Source organism: Meles meles, chromosome 6 (assembly GCF_922984935.1).
Source record: "Meles meles chromosome 6, mMelMel3.1 paternal haplotype, whole genome shotgun sequence".
Classification (NCBI taxonomy): Eukaryota; Metazoa; Chordata; class Mammalia; order Carnivora; family Mustelidae; genus Meles; species Meles meles.
The window spans coordinates 112489316-112513593 of record NC_060071.1 but is presented as its reverse complement, the minus strand read 5'-3'; the positions used below and the strand labels follow the sequence as shown (position 1 = coordinate 112513593).

General features: G+C 42.2%; 1 protein-coding gene across 1 annotated transcript in view; it reads right to left on the bottom strand.

The window, feature by feature from the left end:
* PRKCH (protein kinase C eta) overlaps nucleotides 1–24278 on the bottom strand; it is a 225349-nt gene that overhangs the window by 142139 nt on the left and 58932 nt on the right. The window contains exon 2 of the mRNA XM_046009945.1: nucleotides 14498–14561. Within this exon, the coding sequence (XP_045865901.1) occupies nucleotides 14498–14561 (64 nt within the window). The remainder of the gene's footprint in view (nucleotides 1–14497; nucleotides 14562–24278) is intronic.

Below are 24278 nucleotides of genomic sequence, written 5' to 3'. Positions count from 1 at the left end.
CGTATGCAAAGAACATGCCTGCAAACGCAGGCCGCCGAGCCCTCACGCACAAACTCATCCTCTCCACTTCCCACAGGGAGTCCTTCAGCACTGACCTGAGACCCTAGAGAGAGATCTCAAACACCAGAATGAAATCTTGATGCTCAAGACAAGTTTCAGGGGAGAAGGGAAGAAACAGGTCTTCCTATTCTCTCCCTGCCCACTGACATGGGGCATTACTGGGGCAGACCCCAAGAAAAAGGATTCCAGGATAACTGGCTGTTCATTTGAAACAGAAAGAGCACAGATCAGGGGTCACGAGAAATGAGATTGAAGCACAATGAAAATGGACTCTGGAGCAATTAATTTTTCTATCAAAAAATTAATTCATTTCTATTTTACCTAAATCTCAGTTCCACTGAGAGAATGCCATATTAATGTAATTTCAACCAAAAAAAAAAAAAAAAGAAGTTTGAGAAAATTAAGAAACTAGTCAGACTCTGTGTTTCCAAGAACCTTGATATCAAAGGAGCATGCTAGTTAATAAGCTAGTGCCCCATGAAGCGAATCTACTGATACTTCTGTCCATAGAGCTCGGAGCTATTTTTGAGGTTCAGCTTTTAGTGCTCACACCTCTGACCACTTGCTCAGAAGCGCTGTGACTGCCTTGTTCTGCTCCAATCAAGCAAAGGTGTAGCATAAAGCTACCCGGAACAGCCATCTCCAAAGTTAGAAACCACCATAGGCTTCTGGTTGTTCGGGTGTTACTTCCTGACCTTCCTATTTTTATGAGAAAGGGCCTGTGACAAAAACTGGCTGAAAAAGTACACTGCAGAGTAAAAATAATTAGAAAAACAGGATTACACTTTCAAAAATTTGCTGAATTATTCTGTTGTCCATAGGACCTGTCACCCAACATCAGTCCCCAATACAACATATACAAGTATGTGTCAGTTCCTTCTTTCTGTAGTCACTAAATTAAAAGTGCTGGACTTCTGAAAAAAAAAGATAAAGTGAAAAATTAAACTATGTATGAATTCTAAAAATAATTTGGCCTCAGGACCCTTTTGTAGTCTTAATTAAAGATCCAGAGTTTCGGTTTACATGGATTTTATGGATATTTGCCTATTTGAAATTAAAATTGAGACATTTAAAAATAGTTAACCCATCACATGACAACATAAGTAACATCTTTATGAGAACTGATATTTCCCCAAACAAAAATAAATAAATAAATAAGAGTGGTATCGTTTTACACTTTTGTAAGTCTAACATCTGACTTTAATGGCCAGCTGGATTCTTATATCTGCTTCTATGTTCAGTCTTCTGCAGTGTTGTTTTAGTTGAAGTATATGAATAAAATCCAGTCTTACACAGAGAATAGTTGAAAAAGAGACTGTTTTAAGAGCATTTTTTAGATAACTGTGAGTACTGTTTGATACCTCATCAAACTGGGCAAGTGGTAGTTCTTTAAAACTTAATTGCAGTGTGAAATATAAAACCATAATCAATAAGCTTTTCATACTGTTACAGTAAATCCATTAGTCTATCTTATACTTTCCAATGGATCCTTGACACATGCATATGGTTTTGTAACATCTTGTACTGGTCATTTTGAAAATATATGTTCACTGAGTTATGCAAATCTTCTTCCAAATGTTGACCTACTTTACTATACAATATTTAAAGATCACAATTGTTAATTAATATCAACAACAAACTCATGAGAAAAGTCTTTCCAAAATTCTAATTATGGCTTGGAGGATCCAATTTTATCATTGGTATCAAATATTCTGTTGTTTCCTTGAAGTAAGAGGCTCATTTTGTCCATTTTTAAGAAAATGCCTGAGAAACTCCTTAAACTTCATTACCATAGTTTGTCATTCTTACAAATAAAAATGGTGTTCCACAAAAAAAAGTGACCACCTCAGCTAACAACCCAATCATAAAAGTGTTTTTTTGAGCCATGATAGTATTTCAGTATGTAGCAGAAGTGCTTTATGAATAATTCCCATTTTATCACACAGATTATAAAGATACATAGTCAAACGTTGAGCTTAATAACACTGATAATGCTTATTGCTTCAACAAAGATATTCTTTTTTTTTTTTTAATTTTATTTATTTGACAGAGCGAGAGAGGTCACAAGTAGGCAGAGAGGCAGGCAGAGAGAGGGGGAAGCAGGCTCCTCGCTGAGCAGAGAGCCCGATGCAGGGCTCGATCCCAGGACCCTGAGATCATGACCTGAGCCGAAGGCAGAGGCTTAACCCACTGAGCCACCCAGGTGCCCCTCAACAAAGATATTCTTAAATGAAACTATTTTTTTCCCCTGCAATTGTCTGGCAATGAAGACGACACTGCCTACACTGTTGACTGCACAGTTTGGTGCCTTGATTCATTCCAAGGCGCCAGCAGTTTTACCCATCTTTTCTTTTGCACCATTGAGCCAACGTCAATACGCTAAAAAGGGCCAAAAACATCTTAGGATTATAAAAAGAATAGTTTTGACCTCCTGAAAATATCTTTGGAACCCTTAGAGGTCCACACTAAAAAGGGTAAAAAACATCTTAGGATTATAAAGTGAATAGTTTTGACCTCCTGAAAATATCTTTGGAACCCTCAGATGTCCACAGGACCCCACTTTGAGAACCAATGGAAACATTCTGAACGAAACCATCAACAGTCCATTAAAGTAAGAGAAGTAGTTAGGACGAAGCCAATGATGATCAGGTTATAAGTATGCGAATACAGCTATCATACCTTAAGCTGAACTGACTTATTTTTTTAATTCCTTCCAAGTCCTAGTTTAAGATCTGCGTTACAGGAACCTTCTGATAATCATGGTAAAGCTTGAACAGCTCTCACGTTCAACCTTTCCAGAACTCTGATCCACGCCTGACCTCTGAGAAGATGGCGGCTTTCCCAGGCGAATATCTATCTTTAGGTTTAAAAACAAGGAACCTAAGGGAAGCTTTGCAAACACAGATCATCCCAAAAGATGACACAACTCTGAGGAGGCTGAGATTATACCACCTAGAGGATTGTTTTCTTCTAAGGTAGAATAAAGAGAAACCACAAGACGCCTCCCAGACAGCTGGGTGGCCTAGAAGGACTCTGGACCTCCGCCCCACAGGCGGAGCTGTGCGTGGGTCCACCACATCCTCTCCAGGAGATCAGAGCACCATCAGTGTCTCCACGCTGGATTCACCATTTGCACGCTGAGCATCACATCAGCCTCAGAAATTTGGTGTGGGGAGCGAACGACATATGATATGGGATGGCATGAACATTGGTCACCAATTTGAGGGTAAGAGGCCATCCTGCTTTCAGAAAGAAAATAAAATAAGGGCTAATGCTGCTATTTGTCAAATTATGGCCTAGCCCCGGATCTGGTCCTCAGAAGGTATTCAGTAAATGAGCCAGCTGTGATTCAGAAGGGGGCAGGCAAATTATGACATCGGACAATTCGTCTCGATCCCTTAAAAAGATTGGTTCTTCCATTTCTAGTTTTCCTTCTTCTCTCCCTCCCCCAACACCTCTTTCTTGCTCTCCTGCCCTGTCTTCAACCTGGCATTCATTTCTAGTGGCATTCATTTCTAGCATTCTAGCACAGAACTGCTTAGACCAAAACTAAGGTGGTCACTCATTTCTCAGGCTGAATACACCAAAGGAATGAAAACTGTTACAAAAGCCAAAATGAAAGCAAATTAAATCGATAAGCTGTCACCTGGCTGGAAATGAGAAAGGAACCCTGAAAATTAACTTTCTTTTTTTTTTTTTTAAGAATTTATTTAATTATTTGACAGAGAGAGAGAGATCACAAGTAGGCATAGAGGCAGGCGGGGGGTGGGGGTGGAGGGAAGCAGGCTCCCTGCTGAGCAGAGAGCCTGATACAGGACTTGATCCCAGAACCCTGAGATCATGACCTGAGCGGAAGGCAGAGGCTTAACCCACTGAGCCTCCCAGGTGCCCCTGAAAGTTAACTTTCACCAGAGACAAACTTTTTCCCTTTAAAAATGAAATAACACTGTGAGTACGAGATCCAGTGACAAACTGGGAGTTGCAGTTTTCAAACGGTAACACGTTTCATCTGCTTTAGTGCATGTGGTCACAATGATTTAGCAGAGAACGTCATTATTATAAACCAGGGGTTTGACACAGGAAATTTGAGCTAAAAACTGAGGCAATGGTACAAAAAAAAAAAAAATTAGTATCTTACTCTACAGGGCAATGCACTGTTTGGGCAGAAAGAATATGCAGATACCAAAATTCAAATACACCTTCCACGTTCTCCCCAGGAATCAGTTCCAAGTAATGTAGTAAGTGTGTGAAAGAAGGGGGCAATTCAAAGTTTTAGCTTTTGAAAAAAGCTTTTTTTTTTTCTTTCAAGATTTTGTTTGTTTATTTGAGAGAGAGAGATCATGGAGGGGAGGGGAGGGGCGGGAGGTGGCGGGTGGTGGGGGAAGGGGCAAGGGAGAGGGGCAAGTAGACTCTACACTGAGTGTAGTGCTCCATCTCACAACTGAAACAGCACCTGAGACCGAAACAAGAGTCAGATGCTCAACCGACTGAGCCACCCAGGCTCCCCTTTAGCAAAGTTTTCTAGACTAGCATCAAATCCACCAACGACAGGGGTTTTGTCAGGTTGTATTTTCATTTGATTTTTAAGAAGTTATGCCCGTCCCCCACCAAAACAAAACTGGTACAGAATACCTTCAAGCATGCTTGGGGAACGCCAGGGGAAAAGCATGTCCACTCAGAACTTCTGTCTTCATAAAGACACTTCTACCATTAATTCTTTCGATTTACTTTATTCTTTCAGGAAACTATCTTAAAACTAAACTTCGCAAGTACAAAATGTTATGTAATGGTTAGCAGGAGATGATTTACTTGTCATTCATTTTAAGTGATAACTTTGCAATGGAATGAAGGGCATTATCTTACTCATCTCTTCCTACCTGCCATTTTTGACTCATGGCTTAATATTGATTTAGAACTTTAAAAAAAAGTACTGACGTACCTTAGTCATTTAAAATCTTTAACTTGCCACCTCACAATACACAAAAATTGGGAACTATGATAAAACATATACAGATCCCCCCCCAAAAAAGAGCCAACACCAGCTTTAATTTACAAATGAGGATAGGCAATTATGTATTCAAAATTAAAGCATCATTTTGATGTTATAGAGGCAACCCAGATTCTGGTTTTTGTCCAGGAAATAGATAATTTTTTAATGTGTAGTTTTGCCTTAATTTTTTACTTCTTATAAATACAATTTCAAACACAAGCAGAAATAGAAGAGTATAATTAACTCACATGTAAATAACACCCAGCTTCATCCATCAATTCATGGCTAATCTGATTTTATCTGTAGCCCGTTCCCTCCTCCCACCTCTTGATTATTCTAAAGTAAACCTCAACTATCAAATAATTTCACCAGTAAATATTTCAAGTATCTCTAATAGATGCTCTTGGTTTAAACAATGACAATAACCATACGTAAATAACATCGATAATTCCTTAATATCATCATATGTCCAGTCATTGTGCCTATTTCCTTGGTTGTCTCTTGAGAGTTATTGTTTGGACAATTTGTGTTGGAACTGGGATAAAATATGATCCATATACTGAAACTGGTTAATGTCTCTTTTTGTTATTTTGGTTTTCTCTCCCTCTCTTTTCTTTCTTCTAATTTTTGGTTGAAAAAAACCAAGTCTGTCCCACGATGTCATTTTTTTTTTTTTTAAGAGATGGAAAAAGAAATGGCAGGAGGAGGGGCAGAGGGAGAAGGAGAGAGAGAATCTTAAAATAGGCTCCACACTCAGCGCAGAGCCCAATGTGGGGCTGGATCTCATGACCCTGAGATCATGACCTGAGCAGAAATCCAGAGTGGGACACTCAACCGAACGGGCTATCTAAGTACCTCTCCCATGGCGTCATTTAGAATATTCCCCCCTGCTCAGTGGATTAAGCCGCTGCCTTCGGCTCAGGTCATGATCTCAGGGTCCTGGGATCGAGCCCCGCATCGGGCTCTCTGCTCCGCGGGGAGCCTGCTTCCTCCTCTTCCTCTGCCTGCCTCTCTGCCTACTTGTGATCCTTCTGTCTGTCAAATAAATAAATAAAATCTTTAAAAAAAAAAAAAAGAATATTCCCCCCTGTGCCCAGTATTTCCTCTAACCTGGCAGTTAGATCTAGAAGCCTGATCAGATTCAGGCTCAATTTTTTAAGCATACCTCCCAGATGGTGTGGCGTGCTTCTAGTAGGAGGCACGAAATGTCTGCTTTTCTTTCTGGGGACCAGCCACTGAACTCTGACGTACGCTGAGTCCAGGCAGACTTTACTTATGCAAACTCAATCTTTAGATCTGACACTGTATTTCTTAACAACCCATCAACATCTTTTTTGATTTGTTTTCACATGAGATATCACTACTTATTTTCTTTCTGTTACTTCTCTTTCCAAGTGGAGCAGTTACAAATTCATACTCATGCATTTTCATTACTTTCCTTTATTTCACTTTTTGTTTTTCTTTTCGTCACTCCACTCTTCCAGGTAAAAACTGGTCCAGTATAGTGCCAATCATAAACATGGCCAGATCCTGCCATTCTGCCAGCATCTAGTGGCTGCTTTAAAATCTAGGGCTGTTTTGTCACCATGATAAATTTCACCTTGATTAGGTAGCAAATCGACCATTAGCTCCAGAAAGGCTTAGCCAGAATGAGATAAAGAGTGACCTGAGACAGCTTTTTCAAAACAACAGATCCCTTCATCTGGGTCTACTTCAGCAGCAATGCTAAGGGGAATTCTGCATCTGCTCAAGAGTCAACAACGCCTTTCTTAAGATGAACAATGGTGATGGGTTTTTGATCTAGCTGATAATGTTCTGCCATGGGCACTGAAAGAGACTCACACTAAGAGTTTTTCCTCGTTCCATCTTAATTCAGTAAAGAGAGTGCTCAGTGTAGGTTTTCTGAGCAGATTCATCTGTTGTTCTTACCCCAGCATGGGGTGCCTGGGTGGCTCAGTGGGTTAAAGCTTCTGCCTTCAGCTCAGGTCATGATCCCGGGGTCCTGGGATCGAGCCCCACATCGGGCTCTCTCTCTGCTCAGCAGGGGAGCCTGCTTACCCCTCTCTCTCTGCCTGCCTCTCTGCCTACTTGTGATCTCTGTCTGTCAAATGGATAAAATCTTAAAAAAAAAAAAGAATAAGCCTGCTCATGATCTCAAGGTCCTGGGATCGAGCCCCACTTCCCCACCCCCCCCACCTACCTCTCTGCCTACTTGTGATCTCTCTCTGTCCAATAAATAATAAAATCTTTAAAAAAAAGAGGGAAAAAAAAGAATAAGCCTGCACCCGGCCCATGGTACCAAACTTCGAAGCTACTACAGTTAACACTAATCCACATGTTACTTTTCAAAGACTTTTATGTTCTGTTCTTTATGCAAACTTCATTATCAAACATTTTGATGCCAATTTGAAAGACATTTGAAACAGTCTCTTGCATATAGTAAGCACTCAAATATTACTGAGTAATGAATATATAAACAAAATGGGTGCTCATTAAGTAAACCTTCAACTGAGCTTGAGTGAGTTTGACAGATTATAATCTATGAGCCACAGCCTTACGTGCTGTGTTCCACAGAGTTCTGCTGTTGGTCAGCCTTGGCTTGAGGCTCTAAATCTTCTCACTGGGCCCCTTTATCTATGGATCTGTCTCTCACGGACACCTTGAGCTACATCTTGGGACCGGATCTCTTGCCAGACTTTAGACTCTTGCTTCTAGTTCCTCCTAGACATCTCCACTTGGGTTTCCAATAAGCATTTCAAACTCCACCTGTTCACAGCTAAATTAATCACCTTCCATCCCTGTATTTCTACCCTGGTGAATGACTCCACAACATCTGAGACTCATCCTTATTCATCCCTAACGTCCACTAAGTTGCCAGCTCCTGATGATTATGCTTCCTATCCATGTCTTATAGCTGTCCCTCTCTCTATATCCATCCCCATGGATTCCAACTGAACCCAGGCTCCACCGATCTCTCTCTTAGACAACTTTAACAGTCTCTTAATAGCTTTCCACACCCTTGTCTCCTCTTATGCTCAAACACCCCTTCACCCCCAGCCCCTTGAACCCACTGCCACCAAATCATATCTTATTTCTCTCTGCTTAGAACCCTTCATGGCCAACCCCATCCTCTCCTAACCTAGAAGTAATGTGACCATGTCATTCATCTTTAACCCAGGACCCTTTCAGAGTGAAAGATGGCACTGTTCTCAGTTACACAGGTTACACAGTCAGTGTACTGTGTACTGTACTCAGTTACACAATCAAAATGGAGACTGTCCCAGGCAAACCTTCACAGAAGACCCTCCCATAGCTGTGGTCACACCTCCCCCCTGCTCCCCAACCTCCAAAACCAACCCCCTACTTTCAGTTGCTGGAACCTGTCACTGCTCTCTCACCTCTGTGTGTCTGTACAAACCCACCTAAATTATCCACTCTGCTTGGCACATTTCCATTTATCATTGAAACTTGCTTTAAATATCTTCTCCCCTGAGAAGCTTTCTCTAAAACCTTCCGGCTGATCTGATTACAAACTCCCGCGTGCCAACACCATGCCTTGGACTCGTTCCCATGGTAGGATCTGGGCCCCTTGCCCTGCACACATGGGGTGCTGTGTCTGCCCCCCACCCCCACCGCTCCTGTGAGCTCCCTCCGGAGAGTATCTAAGTCTTGCCCATTGTTATCTCCCCAGCATCTGCGGCAAACACAAGTCTGTACCCAGCAGGTATGTCCCATGTCATTTCTCAGTCATGCCTTACATTTAACAAAAACTGTTTGCCTTAGCTGCTATTTCAGCATAACTAATGAAAGATACAAAAAGGAGAGGAAGAAATGAGAAGTAGTCAGTAGCTCCCAACACCCGCCCTGTATATCAGAGATCACTGCCACATTTGAGCACTTTCTTTTTTAAGGAGAGCTTTGGAATTATAGGATCTGAGCTAGCAGCAGAATTCCTATAGGAAGCCATGAAAAGAAAATAGGCATGGAGCTAAGCCAGCAGCACATCTGTCATTGTTCACCAAATTCTTGAAGCTTCTAGTATACAATAAATCCAATGTCAAAATAAAACAAACCTGCTGAGTATTCATGGGGTCCCAGGCAGGGGCGGGGAGAATGACAGGAATCTTGCTACCATGACAAGAGGAACATGGAGATGGGAATCCCACTAGCATACTTTCACACAGCACCCTACAAATTTGGGTGGCAAAGCATCATACATTTTCACATCTGGTCTTCAAAACCACAGCCTCCGATGGACCCTGAGGCTCAAGCAACATTTCTGGAGCTTTGGCCACCCCTCTGGGATCCCAGGCCAATGCTCCTTTTGCAGCCTGAGAACACCCAGCAGGTCTGACTTCATAGTACTTTCTTGTGTAAAGCCCTTCAGCGTCCAAGATCAGGATGAGAGCTCCAAACATTCCATGAGCCAACCTGTCATTTTATGGCTGGGGGTCATCCAGAGTGGCTGCCAGGAGTGAAGCCAAGCCAGGGACATTCTCACAATGCCAGGCCCCGGCTGCGACCGCAGCTGGAGCAGGTGCATGGTAGGGCTGCATTCCCTCATGTCACACACACACACACACACAGGCAGCTCTCACGGCCTCTGCGTTTGACAAGGGAGCTTCGGTCTAAAGCAACAGCAGCGTGCAAGCTCGTACTGAGCCCCAGCCTCAGAGCCAGACTGACAAGACTGTGCTCCCACAGACAGAGAACAGATCCGAGGTTCTAAAATATATCCCACACCTAGATGCCATGGCTTCTGAAATGTCAACATTAAAAATCTCCTTCTCATGGATAAAACATCAGTTTCAGCAGCTTTTAAAATACACGGGCACATCTCCGAGGGGTAGAACACTAAGCTATTATTGATCACTATCACTCTGGGGTGAATTAGTCCATAAATTCACTGTCTTCCTTGTGAGCAACTGTTCCTAGAGAGAAGAGATCACTGGGTATCTTACTGGAATGAAGAGACAGTTAAAGGCAGAGAGCAAGAAGGACTAACGTAAAGGGGAGGTGGGAGTACCAGAGAGGAACTCAGTCAGCCAGCCTCACAGTTTTACCCAGGGTCCGCTCTAAAATGAACAGCATTGTAATGACCTAGTTAAGAACTCACCCCTAGTAATATTTGGCATTCCTTTCTTATCACTAACACTAATCGATTAATGTAATGACAACATCCACAAGGATTCCAATCCCAGTGTTCTAGTGTTTCTAGTGTTACAATTAAGGAAGACAGAACCTGGATACAGTTTAGTCCTTGAGAGGTGACATCACTCTTAAAAAAAGGAAGTCCCAGAATGACTATGGCACAATGACACGTGGTCTACTGTGCACGGCCTCACTCTACCAGTCCTGCGTAACTTAGTGCAGGAAGGTAGTTTAGCACACTGAGAACCTCACCCACTCCTTGCTCTGCCTCTTCTCTCATGGCGGGGTTTGTCTCTACTGTGGTTTTGCCCATGCTCCATGCGCTTTGAGAATGTTCTAGCAACAGTGTTCTGTAACCACATTATATTTTATTGGAGCTATCAGTAGACTCCTCTTTCTCAATCTTCTATGTACAAGATACCCGGCAAAACAAAAAGGTCTTTGAGCTGACCAAACCAACATCTAGAGAGCTCTTTCAGGTTCAAGTATCCCACATATCTGCTAACTTCAATACCAGAGCAAAAGGATATGATGCAACAGTTGGGGCAAGATGGAAAAATTAAACATTAACATTAAAACAATTCTCCCACGTGAACAACAGTCAGCAGAGAGAAGAGAAAACCAATTTTCAAAAGTGTCACCAATTTGCAAAATGCCAACACCAAAAGGACAAACCGTTAAGCCACGGTTTAAAAGTCTTCACAGGATTTTAGTGGTAGAGTGGCTTTTAATAACTAACCTTCCCACCACAAACAATGAAAACCTCTAGACATATATTTTAAAACACTTAGTTGAAAACACTGGAGAGCATCCAAAAGAGGACAGAAATTGGAGGGAATCTGACATTCGAAAGAAGGAAAATGTGCTGGTCAAGATCCATATTTATAGGCCATCTCCCAAGGTTATTCCCCAGGCTGCATAGGTCGAGTGAAAAGAATTCAAGCAGAAAACTACAGTTTTACTGGCTTGAAGAATGAAATGACAAGATTAAGGACGAACAGAGACTGGAAATTGAGCAGAGAAATCCTGGAAAAGATGTGGCCACAGAGAGAAGAATTCCCCAAATCTATAAACTCCTCCAACCTGTGCATACACAAGAGAGACTCAGAGAAGTCCCCCAAAAGCAGTAACTAGAAGGCTGAGAGAAAGGAGGTGAGATGTCTGTTCTCTCTCACGACAGGAGAGAGAGTTTGGAGGCCAAGTTCCACAAAGTTAAAAGGACTTAAAACAGGCTTTCCACTGAAACCCCAACTTAGTTAGACCTTGTGAATGATCAGTATGTCTCAGGACTATGGAATCTGTCCAAGAACTAAGGGGGGAAAGTTTAAAAAAAAAATCCCACTCTCAAAAGCCTTCACAATCTTCAGGTGATAGCCAGTAATTTAGCTGCCTGCTGGAAAAAAAAAAGAACAAAGGAGAAAAACCACATGTTCATGTCAATGATAAAGAAAAAGGCCTTGCCAAAATTTAACAGTCACTCTTGATTTAAAAAGAAAGACAAAGAGAAAGAAAGAAAGAAAAGAAAAACCAAACCTATCAGAAAACCAGGACTTGAAAGAATTTCCTTGATTGTGATGAAAAGTATATACACAAAGTGCACATAACTAACATAATACTTACAAGGAAAGACTAAATTCCTTCCTCCCAAAACTAGTTATGAGACAAGGAGGTCTGTCCTCAAGGCCTATGGGCACAATAAAGCAGGAAAAGGAAATAAAAGTCATAAACATTAGAAAAGAAAAAGAAAATTGCCTTACTCAGAGACAACATGATTATTTACAGAGAAAATCTTAAGATAGGTACAAAAAAAAAAAAGAGAAAGAAAGAGAAACCTACTAGAACTAGTCAGTGAAATTTTTTAAGATCATAGGATGCAAAGTCAAGCAAAAAATTCATCTTTATATACTGTTACCAATTTCCAAAATAAAAATGTTTAAATACCATGTATAACAGCATCAAGAGCATAAATACTTAGAAATACATTTTTTAAAAATATGTGCAAGATCTCTATATTGAAAATTATATAGAATTTCTAATATTGATATGGATGAGAGACTTAGAGACCATCAGCAAACGGAGGACTATACCCAGTTAACGGACTTGAAGATGTTCACAATTGCTAAGATGTCAGCTCTCCTTAAATTGATGGATAGATTTAATACAACTTTAATTCAAAATTTAGTAGGCTTTTCTGTGGAAATTGATAAGCTGATTCTAAAACTGACATCAGAATTTAAAATACTGATGATAGCTAAAATAACCTCCAACAAACAAACAAAACGCATTTGGAGGACTCGCACTATTTAGCCTTAAGATTTACTTTAAAGCAACAGCAATGAAGATGGTATGGTATCGGCATAATGACAGACCAGTAGATCAATAGAACAAAATAGTTTATAAATAGATCCACAGTAGGGTCAACTGATTGGTGACAAAGGTGCCAAGAAAAAAGAAAGTCTTCAAGAAACGGCAGGGAGTAGAACAACTGGATTGTAGTACAGGGAAAAGAAATCCCAAACTCTCCACACACAAATATTAATTTAAGAAGGAACAAAGACCTAAATATAACATAACACAGACCTAAACATAAAAGCCTATAATCTTCTAAAAAAAAAAAAAGGACAATATTATTGTGACCCTACATATGACAGATTTCTTACAGAGGATACAAAATGTATAAGCTATGAAAGAAGAGATTGAAAACAGGACTTCAGAGAAATTTAAAACTTCTGCTCAAAGACCCCACTAAGAAAGTGAAAAGGCAAGCCACACACTAGGAGAACATATTCACCATACCAATTTCTGACAAAGGATGCTTATCTAGAAAACAAACAACTATAAATCAGTAATAGAAAGACAAACCAAATTTCAGAAAACAAAAAGACCTTAACTGGTACTTGGGAAGAAAATGACCACATGCAAAAGTACTCAACACCAGGGAAATGCAAATGAAAACCACAAGATATTGTTTTATACACACTAGACTGTCTAACGTTAAAAAGAATGGCCATACCAAGTGTTGGTGAGGAAATGGATAATCAGAATACTCATACACTCTTGGTGGGAGTATAAAAATATAAGCACGTTAGAAAAACATTTGAGAGTTTCTTATAAAGTTGAATATATATTTCCTTTATTACCCAGCAACTCTAGAACTATGTATCTACCCAAGAGAAGGGAAAGGGCACGTCGACAGAAATGTATGAACGAGCATGCGTATAGCAGCATTGTTCCTAATGACTCCAAATGTCCATCAGGAAGAGAATGGGTAGGTCATGGAATAGGATGCTAACACATACAAGGACACAGGTGGGTCTCTCAGAAATTATGCTGAGTGCAAGAAATCAGACACAAGAGAGAACATACTATGTAGTTCCATTTATGTGAGCTTCTGGGAGAGACCAAACTAATCTGTGGTGAAAAAAATAAAACATCCCATTTATTGCCTCTGGCAGCAGGAGACTGACTGGGAAAGGACAGAAGGGAACTTCCAGAGTGGTGGAAATGTTCTTTATCTTGGATCAGGGTGCTGGGGATGTGGCTGCATGTATTTGCCAAAACTCAAATTCCTCCCTTCCAATCTGTTCATGTCACTGTATGTACATTTTACCTCAATTAAAAAAAAAAAAATCGGGAGTGGGAGGTGGGGGTGGGGGTGGGGAGGGAGGGAGAGAGGACTAGAATCCCTTACAGGGCAGAATGAGATAAAGATTATTAGAAAGAGAATATGATCCTTAAAAAAATTTTTTTTAATATTTTATTTATTTGACAGAGAGAAATCACAACCAGGCAGAGAGGCAGGCAGAGAGACAGGAGGAAGCAGGCTCCCCGCAGAGCAGAGAGCCCTATGTGGGGCTCAATCCCAGGACCCTGGGATCATGACCTGAGCCGAAGGCAGAGGCTTTAACCCACTGAGCCACCCAGGCGCCCCTGATCCTTAAAATTTTTAACACATTCAGGGCAAACTGAAAAGTTGGCCCCAAACCAAAAATCTGTAATACGATTTGATAGACATGAACAAGAAGAGGCAAGAATCCATTCAGCTAAGATGTTGATGAAGAAAATAAAATTCAGTGAGTATGTCAAACAAATCATGAGATTGCCAGATTTAGCAAATATATTTAATCTGGAAATCCAAACCAACAGATCATTACAAACAAAATACAAGCCAACCCAACATAAAACCATTTTTAAACCATCTTTTAATAAACTTTTTATAAACTTCCAGGTCAGAAACTCCTACTGACAGCGACTAGGATTACACTTAAACCAGAAACCACCGAAACTCGTCCTTACCTTCAGTGAAGCTCCCCGTTAGGGTTATTACCACAAACACCTTCCCTTCTGGCTCCAGATCCACCTAGAAGGAGAAAAGAATCATGTGTTATATTCTAACTTTGAAGTCCTTTTTGTGGGCCCTCAAATAATTCTTTACAAAGAGGCCTACATGTGCAAAATCACAGCATGGATCAAACTTAAGACTTTCATTCAACAGCAGAGGGGTAAGAAACAAGTGAAACCACACAAAACTGTAAAGGTGGAAAAGCGAATCTAAGGGAAATCATTCTTCCAATGTTTCCACTTGTCTTGAATTTTAGTCTCTTCCATTTTGGCTCTTTGTGATATTATTGAGAAGGACCTGAAAACTTGGACATTGTTTCTGAAATAACCCTATCTTATGTCAGAGCAACATTTCATTAAACCACATGGCAGGAAGGGGCTCCTGGGTAGCTCAGTCGGTTAAGCATTAGACTCTTGATTTCGGCTCAGGTCATGCTCTCAGGGTTGTGGGATTCAGCCCACTGGGCTCTGCACTCAGCAGGAAGTCTGCTTAAGATTCTCATTATCTCTCTCTCTCTCTCTCTCTCTCTCTCTCTCCTGCTGCCCCTCCCCCCTTCTCTCTTGCTCTCAAATAAGTAAATCTTTAAAAAAAAATAATAACCACATGACAGATGTATGAAATAAAGAAACAAGAGCAACATAAGAGATAATGAACAAATGTGGCACAGTCAGCTGCCACCTTTCCTTTTAGGAAGCAAAAAGTAGAGAAGAGTATGGTCTCCATCTCTACCATTTTCACTTGAGTGTAATTAATCTTCAGCAAGCGCAGGGAAGGCAATTCAGGAGCTCTGCACCCACGACTCTTGCCCGTTCATCCCTTAAAGCGCTCATCTGTGCACTCAGATAGGGAGACATCCACTCTGCCAACTCAGCAGCTTGCCGTCTCTGGGCTCCATCCTGTCCCGGTGCAACACGCCATTCTGGATTCGGGGAGCACCTGCTCTAATCTCACTAGCCCAGGCGGACAGGCTCTGCCCTCTTCATGTTGGGTGCTAACCTTGAACTATTCAAGAACGCCTCTAAGCCTTGGATTGTGGGGTTCTTTTGGACCCAAATAGATCAATTTACAATTGTCGAAATCTTGTTGGATTCAGCCCATGGCTCCATTTCTGTCTTGACCTTTCCTCAAAGAGAGAGACAGGTCCAGAGGAGCTGAGTACAGACACAACTGGTCATTTTTGGTAGAATATTACACTTAAAGAAGTTGCAAATCACAACTGTGCTCAAACTAAATGAGAACATGGCCTGACTGCGGCATCTGGTTCGAGACTCTGAGCAAGGTCCTTAACCACCCCAAGCTTCACGCTTCTCATCCAAAAGTCTGTGACATCGCCATTCAGCATTTCTGACCTGGCTTCCACCAAATGAGCTCAAAGAGCCTTGACAATACTATTTACTGTTTTGACTGTACCCCTAGGTGACAAAGACTGGGGGAAAAATGCATTGACCTTCCCCTAGCTTACCACCACATATTTTTAATGCCACACCCTGATTACAGACTTTTTCAAAATAAAAGATGCCTGCTTTGTTCTGACTCAGAAAGCCTTACCTGTACAATAGCCTATTCTTATAAGCCCCCCATCCCTCACACAAAATCTGCTTCCAAGGCGTTACCAGACTGTCAATCACCCAGCGTTCAAACCGGCTACTTACATCACCACGACCACTAAGTTAACAATATCCCCTAAACTGTCTGAATACCCCTTGTGAACCTTTACGGAACAGTTCTGAAAATAGAGCTCTCTGGAGAGATGACTAAACAGGATGTCAGTCTCTAATTGTCTCCACTCGCTGCCTTGACTTGTTTCAAGTCAAAAATATGTTATTTTTAAAAAGCGACTCCCTCATCTTCAATATAAAGGCCTGGCGGAGAGCACACACAGGCACACACATTCATCCTCACAACACAAGCGGCTGCAGGCAAAGAAGGAGCCACTGCCACCCTCCAGACAAGACAGACAACCCCGTCCTGCCTCAGAGATGCCCTGGCCCAGGGCCAGCCCGGAAACTCCCTCCAACACTGGCCCTGGGGCCCAAAAGCAGGCCACGCCCTCACCCTGCCCCTGCCCCACACGTGGCCAGAGCTGCTCTGACACCAGAGATCCCACCAGCAGAATCCAGAGCTCCCTTAAGCAGAACAGGTTTGCCTCCTCAGGCTTGACCAGTGCCACCATCACTGTGGACAAGCCAGACTCAAACACCAACTTCAAGCCTACGCCACCTACACCCCTGACCTTCGAAGACGTCTTACAAACGGCGGGTTTGACATTAGTGTGACATGAAAACAAATGGAGTTGGGTTGCACACAACTGGGATTCTGGACGAGTAAATACGCATGTGTCACGTAGTAAGGGAAAGTGTTATGTCATGAAATTTCTGCTTGCGGTTTCATATGCATTTTGAGGGTGTGCTGGGCTTTAGTGTAGAAATGCATTCCCGTGTTACAGAGAAACAGTTTGGAAAACCGCCTTCCAGATCCCCTTTTCCATTTGCACAGTGCTGATGGGCTGCCGATATCTATTCGTAGTGACGGCTTAGACCCCCTCCCCACAACTGCGTGTCAGCCAACTTGCTACCTCCGCAGCGGGCCTCATCATTCCTCCAGTGCATAGAAAGATCTCTCTCTAAAAGCGGAAGTGTAGGAACCAATAATTTCCATGCACTGATCCCAGTCTCTCCCCTACTGATGGATGTTTTCTCTGCCTCCAGGAATTGCATTTCAGTTCTTATTCCAGAATTACCCTTCCCTTGTAGGTAGTCTCAGTGATTCAGCTGGGGTTCTGCTCCCAGTTCCACTGGCCACATGACCCAGGTCTTGCCAATCAGGGCACTGAATTCCTCCAGCCACGATGACTAGTCTAGAGAGGACACATGCCCTCTACACGGTCATCTGAGTAATCATTGCCTCCTTCCCCCAGTCACTGGCTCACGTTTGGGCACAAAATCCAAGTGGGTCCAATTAGGTCCAATTGGATCTACAAGACAGAGACAAGATCTCACATCTGCTGAATTTCGATCTAGAAGGACATAAACTTGGGAGTATCTAGTTCCCTTCCTGCCAGGCTGGAAAAGGAAGCCAGGTAAGAAGAGAAAGCAGAAAGACAGAAAGAGACCAGATCTTGACATCACTTAAACCCTGAGATCAAGCCTTGCTTGATTCTCCTGGACTTTTCAGTTATTTGAGCCTATAAATTCCTTTCAGTTTGGCCAGTTTGAGTAGGGTGTTCTACCATTAACATCCAAAGACTTATCCAAATTGGCAGCCAAAGAGAATACGTCAAATATTTAAAAACAGTTACACCTCCCTTATACTTTTTAACATCTGTTCTACCACGTACACCCTGACCCTCTGCCTCCCTCTGGCACTGAAGCAGCCCATGCATCCCTTGGCAAGTGCCACTGTCAAATTCAAAGCAATGTCTGTTTGCATCTCCACTGATGTCTGCAGCCCTGATCCTCGACAGCTTCCTTGTTCATGAATTTCTTTACTTCCAGGACACTCTCTACCCTGGTCTTCTCGCACTTTTCTCTTTCTCTGTCAGGCTTCTTTCCAGCATCTCTCTCTCTCTTTCTCCATCTCCTCTCCTCCCCCCCTCCCCTCCCCCTCCCCAAGATGTAAAGGTTGCCTTTACATCTTGTGAAGTCCTCTTTTTCTTCCATTGGAAGATTCAGCCTTGTGATTTTAGCACCAACTTGAGATTCTCTGGGGTAGGAGTAGGAGAAAGAAACAAACATAGGGAACCCCTGAAAGGGTACAGGTTAAAGACAGGGGGCAGTGTTGTATTCATTTCCTAAGTGTCCAGCACAGACCTATACATGCACCTTTTCTGGAAAGTCTCCACCCACCTTGTCCCACTGAGACAAGTCCAAATCAATATATCAACATGCCCAGGGGCGCCTGGGTGGCTCAGTGGGTTAAAACGTCTGCCTTTGTTCGGCTCAGGTCGTGATCCCAGGGTCCTGGGATCAAGCCCCACATCAGGCTCTCTGCTCAGTGGGGAGCCTGCTTCCTCCTCTCTCTCTCTCTGCCTGCCTCTCTACCTGGGATCTCTGTCTGTCAAATAAATAAATAAATAAATCTTTAAAAAAAAAAAAATCAACATGCCCAGAATCCAAATTCTCATTGTATACTGCCTTAATTGAAACCCCATAGTCCTGACTCCACCACTGACCCAGCAGCCTGGGCTCCTAGCCACATACATCTAATTCTACCCTATCTGATCAAACCCACTTTCTGTGCCTCTCCTAAACCTGCCTCTTCCTCCCTACTCCTACTGCCCTGCCTCACCTGGCCACCTGCAATGGCCTTCTAGCTATTTTCTGTCTCCAGACTCACCCTCCCCCACATGCTGCCAATGACAGGTTTCAAACTCCTTAGCCTGGCACATTGCCCTGCATGCTGTGTACCCACCATACCAAACATATATACAACCTGTACCCTAGCCTCTTCAAATTACTTGTAGACTCTCGAGGGAGGCATTTTTTTTTTTCATTTAATCTGAGAGATCAACAAAACATGTTTACAGTCAGACAGCATACTGAGGCATATAGTCAAAATTGTGAAAAATACACATTACCTGTCTGACACATATTGCCTAGGGACTGGGGGCAGGTTATCTTTCTGCCTGGAAAACCCTTTCCTCTCTTTAATTGTCAAACTTTCCTCTCTTTAATTGTCAAACTCTCTTAAATTTATCAATCAAGATGCCACTCAGGTGATGGACATTAAGGAGGGCATGTGATGCAATGAGCACTGGGTGGTATATAAGACTGATGAATCACTGACCTCTACGTCTGAAACCAATGATTCATTATATGCTAATTAATTGAATTTAAATTAAAAATGGACACATTTAGCATGCTTTCTCTAACAGACACTCAGGGAGGAACTCTAACGCATACTAACCCTTCTCTCCTACAGACCACTTCGGCGGGTCAGTAGGGCAACTCCTGGACCCTGGTTAGTAAGCAATAAACTTTTTTTTTTAAAGATTTTATTTATTTACTTTGACAGAGAGAGATCACAAGTAGGCAGAGAGGAGGCAGAGAGAGTGAGAGGGAAGCAGGCTCCCTGCCGAGCAGAGAGCCCGATGCGGAACTCGATCCCAGGACCCCGAGATCATGACCTGAGCCAAAGGCAGCGGCTTAAACCACTGAGCCATGCAGGCGCCCCAAGCAATAAACTTTTTAAAAATGACATTCTAATGCACAAACAGGTAAATGAGAAAAACTCAGAGACAACAAGTGGTGCTGTAACCACCAGAGGTCCACATGCAAAACAACTTCAACCCTGACATTGTAACCTACAACAAAAATTAACTCAAAATGCATCACAGACCTAAAGGAGAAACTTAAAATGTAATAGCTCAAGAAAAATACATAAAGGAAAATTGGGGGCACTCTGATTTAGTTCGACAAAATTTTCTAGATACAAAACCAAACGTGTAATCCATGAAAGAAAAACAATAAATTGGACTTCACCAAAATTAAAGTTTCTTCTCTTTGAAAGACACAGTCAAGAGTATGAAAGATGAGTCACAGATTAGGAGAAAACAGTTGGAAATCATATATCTGATAAACTACTGGTATCCACGATAAAGAACTTGCAAAACTCAATAATAAGAAAACAAGCAATCCAACTTTTCAAAAACGGGTTTCATCATTTCACGTTTCCCCAAGGATATAGAGATGGCAAATAGGTACCAAAAAAACAAGCTCAACGTCATTACTCATTGGAGAAATGCAAATTAAAACCACAGTGCAACAATAACATATACCTGCTAGGATGGCTAAATTGAGAAGTCCGACCATACTGTTTGTACAAATACGGAACAACTGGAATCCTTACACACTGATGGGACTATAAAATGGTACCATTACTTTGCAAACAGCTGGACATTTTCTTAAAAAGTTGCACGTACACCTCCCATTTGACCCAGCTATTCCCCTCCGGGTAATTACCCAAGAATCAAGACCGCAGGTGTCCACACAAAGATATGTACACATATGCTCTCAGGAGCTTTTAAAAAATGTGGTAAAGCCACACACTGGCATAGTATTCAACAATAAAAAGAATGAACTGTTGATGCACACAACAGCATGGGAGATGCTGAATGAGAGACACCAAACAGATGGACAGGGTGGTTGGGTGATGCACACTGGGGAGGGTATGTGATATGTAAGTGCTGTGAAATGTGTAAGACTGATGAATCACAGACCTGTACCCCTGGGGCAAATAATACATTATACTTTAATAAAAAATAATAAATAAAAATTGGGAAAAAAAACACAAAAGAATACATTCTGTCTAGAAAAGGCAAACTAATCAATATTGACAGAAGACTCATCAGTGGTTGCTGGGGTGGCAGTAAGGAAAATAGGACAAGCGGTAGAGCGGGATTACCCAAAGGAGAGTAACCGGACAATTAAATGGAGAAAGAATATTCTTTTTAACTAATGGTGCTAGGACAACTGGATATCCATATTCTAAGGAGTGAAGGCGGCCCCCTACCTTTTACCATATGGAAACATGGACACCAAGTGGATCACAGACCCAATGCAAGAGCTAAAACTATAAAAATCTTACAAGAAAGCACAGGATTAAATTTTCCTGACCTTGGGTTAGGTGATGGTTTCTTAAGTATGACATCCAAGTATAGGATATGAACAAGCGACAAAAAAAAAAAAAAAAAAAAATTAAAATTAAAAACAAATCAAAATCAAGGAAGAGTCTACATCTCAATGCCCAGATACCCTTTCCAAAGTGCCGCTCTCATCAACTTTCCCCAGCAAAGCCTCTGCTGGCTTCCCAGTGCCTTCAGAATAAAATTCAAGCTGCTCCGCCTAGCTTTCTGGGCCACCTGGGTTCTCTTTTTACTGCCTCCCCACTAATTTACCCAAACCTCTTTTTCAAGCTTCCATTCTTTAAACCTGCTCTTCTGGTCAGGCCCGTCTCCTCACCAGAGCATAGCCATACCTTTGCTCATCCTGTTGTCTCTGCTTGGAAAATCTCTCTTCACCTATCCATTCATTCAAACCTTTACTGAATTACTCCTAGGCCTGGGATCACCGCCAGGTGCTCAGGATCTCCCAAAGTTGTTCCCTGGGGCTGCCGGTGGGATGTGTAACCAAGTGCACCTGACAAGAAAATGACGCAGCCACAGGAGCTGAAGGAAGAAACTTATGCCAGGAAGATCTTGACACGCACACTGATCCCTCCAGTCTCAAAATTCCTACCTCGATTACTATCTTAATACTTATTTATGCCCTTGAACAATTAGATAAATTTCAGCTACTTATATCCTGTCACTTGCAGTAAGTCTGTACACTCCACTCCAGCAGGATCTGGACAATTTTATGTTCCCCAAAGGGCCTAGCAGAGTTCCTTGAACCAAGTAAACACTCCAAATATCTATTGATTTGGTCTAATGCATTGAATTGGAAGTTTCATTTGACCACCTCAATTTCATCACCTATAAAATGGAATAATATTTTATCTTATAAGAAAAATGTGACAGCACTTCATAAAATAGAAAAGCACTCCAAGATACCAGTAGCCCATGCACTACACGGGCCCACTGCCTATAAATTATGCTCTGTTCACATGATATACCCACCAGACATCCAGGAACCCCTTTTTCCTCCCTACATCCCCTAGCCAAGGTTTGCTTTTCCCTTGGCATCACTTGAGCAAGTCACTTACATCCCGACTCCATCTCCTTGGCCATGAAATGAGAGGGTTGTCTAAAAACCTTTCTAGCTCTGAGGTTGCATGATTCTAAACAGGCTTGGATAATAGCCTGCACACAGGACTCAACGGAAACACTCATTTAATTAACTGGTAATAATTTACAACCATTTCCCTTCGCAAAAGGCATTAGAATTGATCATAGACAGGAACCTTCGGCCTACTTAATATTCATCTTGTCCTGGGATAAGCAAAGGGATCTAGCATATTAAAAGGAAAAACAATCCTTTATTTGGGCAAAGGTAGAAGTTCACCTAGACTCTCTGGGCCTTGAGCCAGACATCTGTGATATTCAGATTTTGGCTCAGTGACATGTTCCTATAGCTTTTCTAAGTCTTGCTCTAGGGATAAGTAACAACCTAAAAACATGATAAGGCATTTCACAATTTTCTTCCAGCTGAAACTATCAGGCTTAAGAATGAGAGTTCTAATTCCTAGAGGAAAAACATACAGGACTGTCCCAACAAGGAGGTGTGTGGCTCTGTCCTTCAGTAACAGAAATAATAGTTACCATGTCTTGAGTTCATCAGTGTGTAGGAGCTAAGCACCTAACCTACACTGTTTCTCACCTTCACCATCTGCAAGGTAAATATCACCACCACCACTATACAGATGGGGAAAAATGAAGGCTCAGAGAGGTTGTGGAATTGACCAAGGTCACCAACAGTCACCTGGTCCTTTGGATTGGGTCCCTTGGGTCACCTGCCCCAAGGCTGCTGTGCCTATAGGTTACTACAGCCTTGCCCACTGCCTTTTGCTCCCCCTGATGCCAGCTTGCCTGGGCTTCCGGCATGTTAGGGCATCACATCACTGGAGTCCTTTGGCAACTCAGGTAAGACTCGTGCCATCAGCACCTGAGGGTGCTCCCTGCCAGATGCCAGGCTTCAGTGTACCAGGTGCACCTCTTCACTGCCAAGGCCAGTGGGTGTGGCCCCAGACCAGCCTGACAGTGTCACTGGATGGCTCCCTACAGGGGGACGAGGCAGAAGCTGCTAAGCATGGCAAGTCTGTGCTGGGGCTGGTGAAAAGCAGTGGGCAGCTCAGGTCCCACTAGTCAGCTGCCTGAAGAACCCGAGTCAGGGTCATGTGCTGTAGACACACAGTGCGTCCCCTTGCTGTGGGAAGGAGTTTAGAACAAAGCGGGGTGAATGAGGCAAATCCTACAGCCCTGCTGACTTTCTACTTTCATCTAACAATCAGATAAGTTTTAGGAGTTAAAGGCCCACTAAGAAATACCACAGATTAAAAATGATCAGAAAAAGGTGGCAAAAACTGGACAGAAAAGTGGGACTTATCAAATCTGAGGTTGAAAGTGAAGAAAGATATTATCTTTATGTTAGTGATTAAATCCTCACCTTAAAGTCTGGACCCTTCAACGTGGTGAAGGAGGCTGGGAAAAGAGCCCTGGGCTGTGGCCACAGCTCCAGTAATAGGACATCTGGTAGGTAGACTAGCATTTAAGTCTTTTTCGTATCTAATATTCTTAGCTCCAAGTCAGAAGTGGTTTCTGAACTCCACTGAGCAAGTAAAGATGTTTGAAGACTACTAAAGAATCTGTCTCTAAAATTCATACTTAAGGCATATAACTCTTCACCAGCCCAGCTACGCACACCCACAAAACTGCTGTAAATTTAAATTTAGAATTATTTCAACTGAGAGCCAATTACCTCTATGTTCTAGCATAAACTATGACTCTTCTGGCAAAGGTAAAAGTCTAGTGAATTATAATTAATTTTTCAAAGTTTCACTGCCCATAATGAAAAATCAGGAATAGTCAAGATTGGTTATCTCTGTGGACTAATTTTGCTTTTTCTCTGCCAACGAGGGGGCTAAGGAGAGAGAGAAATGGTGTACTTGCATGTTCTAAATGCTGTGGGTGTGTTTCTCTCAATCTTTGACTCCAGTATCTGAGGGACTGAATATGTAAATTAAATGAAAGTTGCCTTAGGCTCTTCGAAAGATTCCACTACACATCCTCCCCCCACCCCG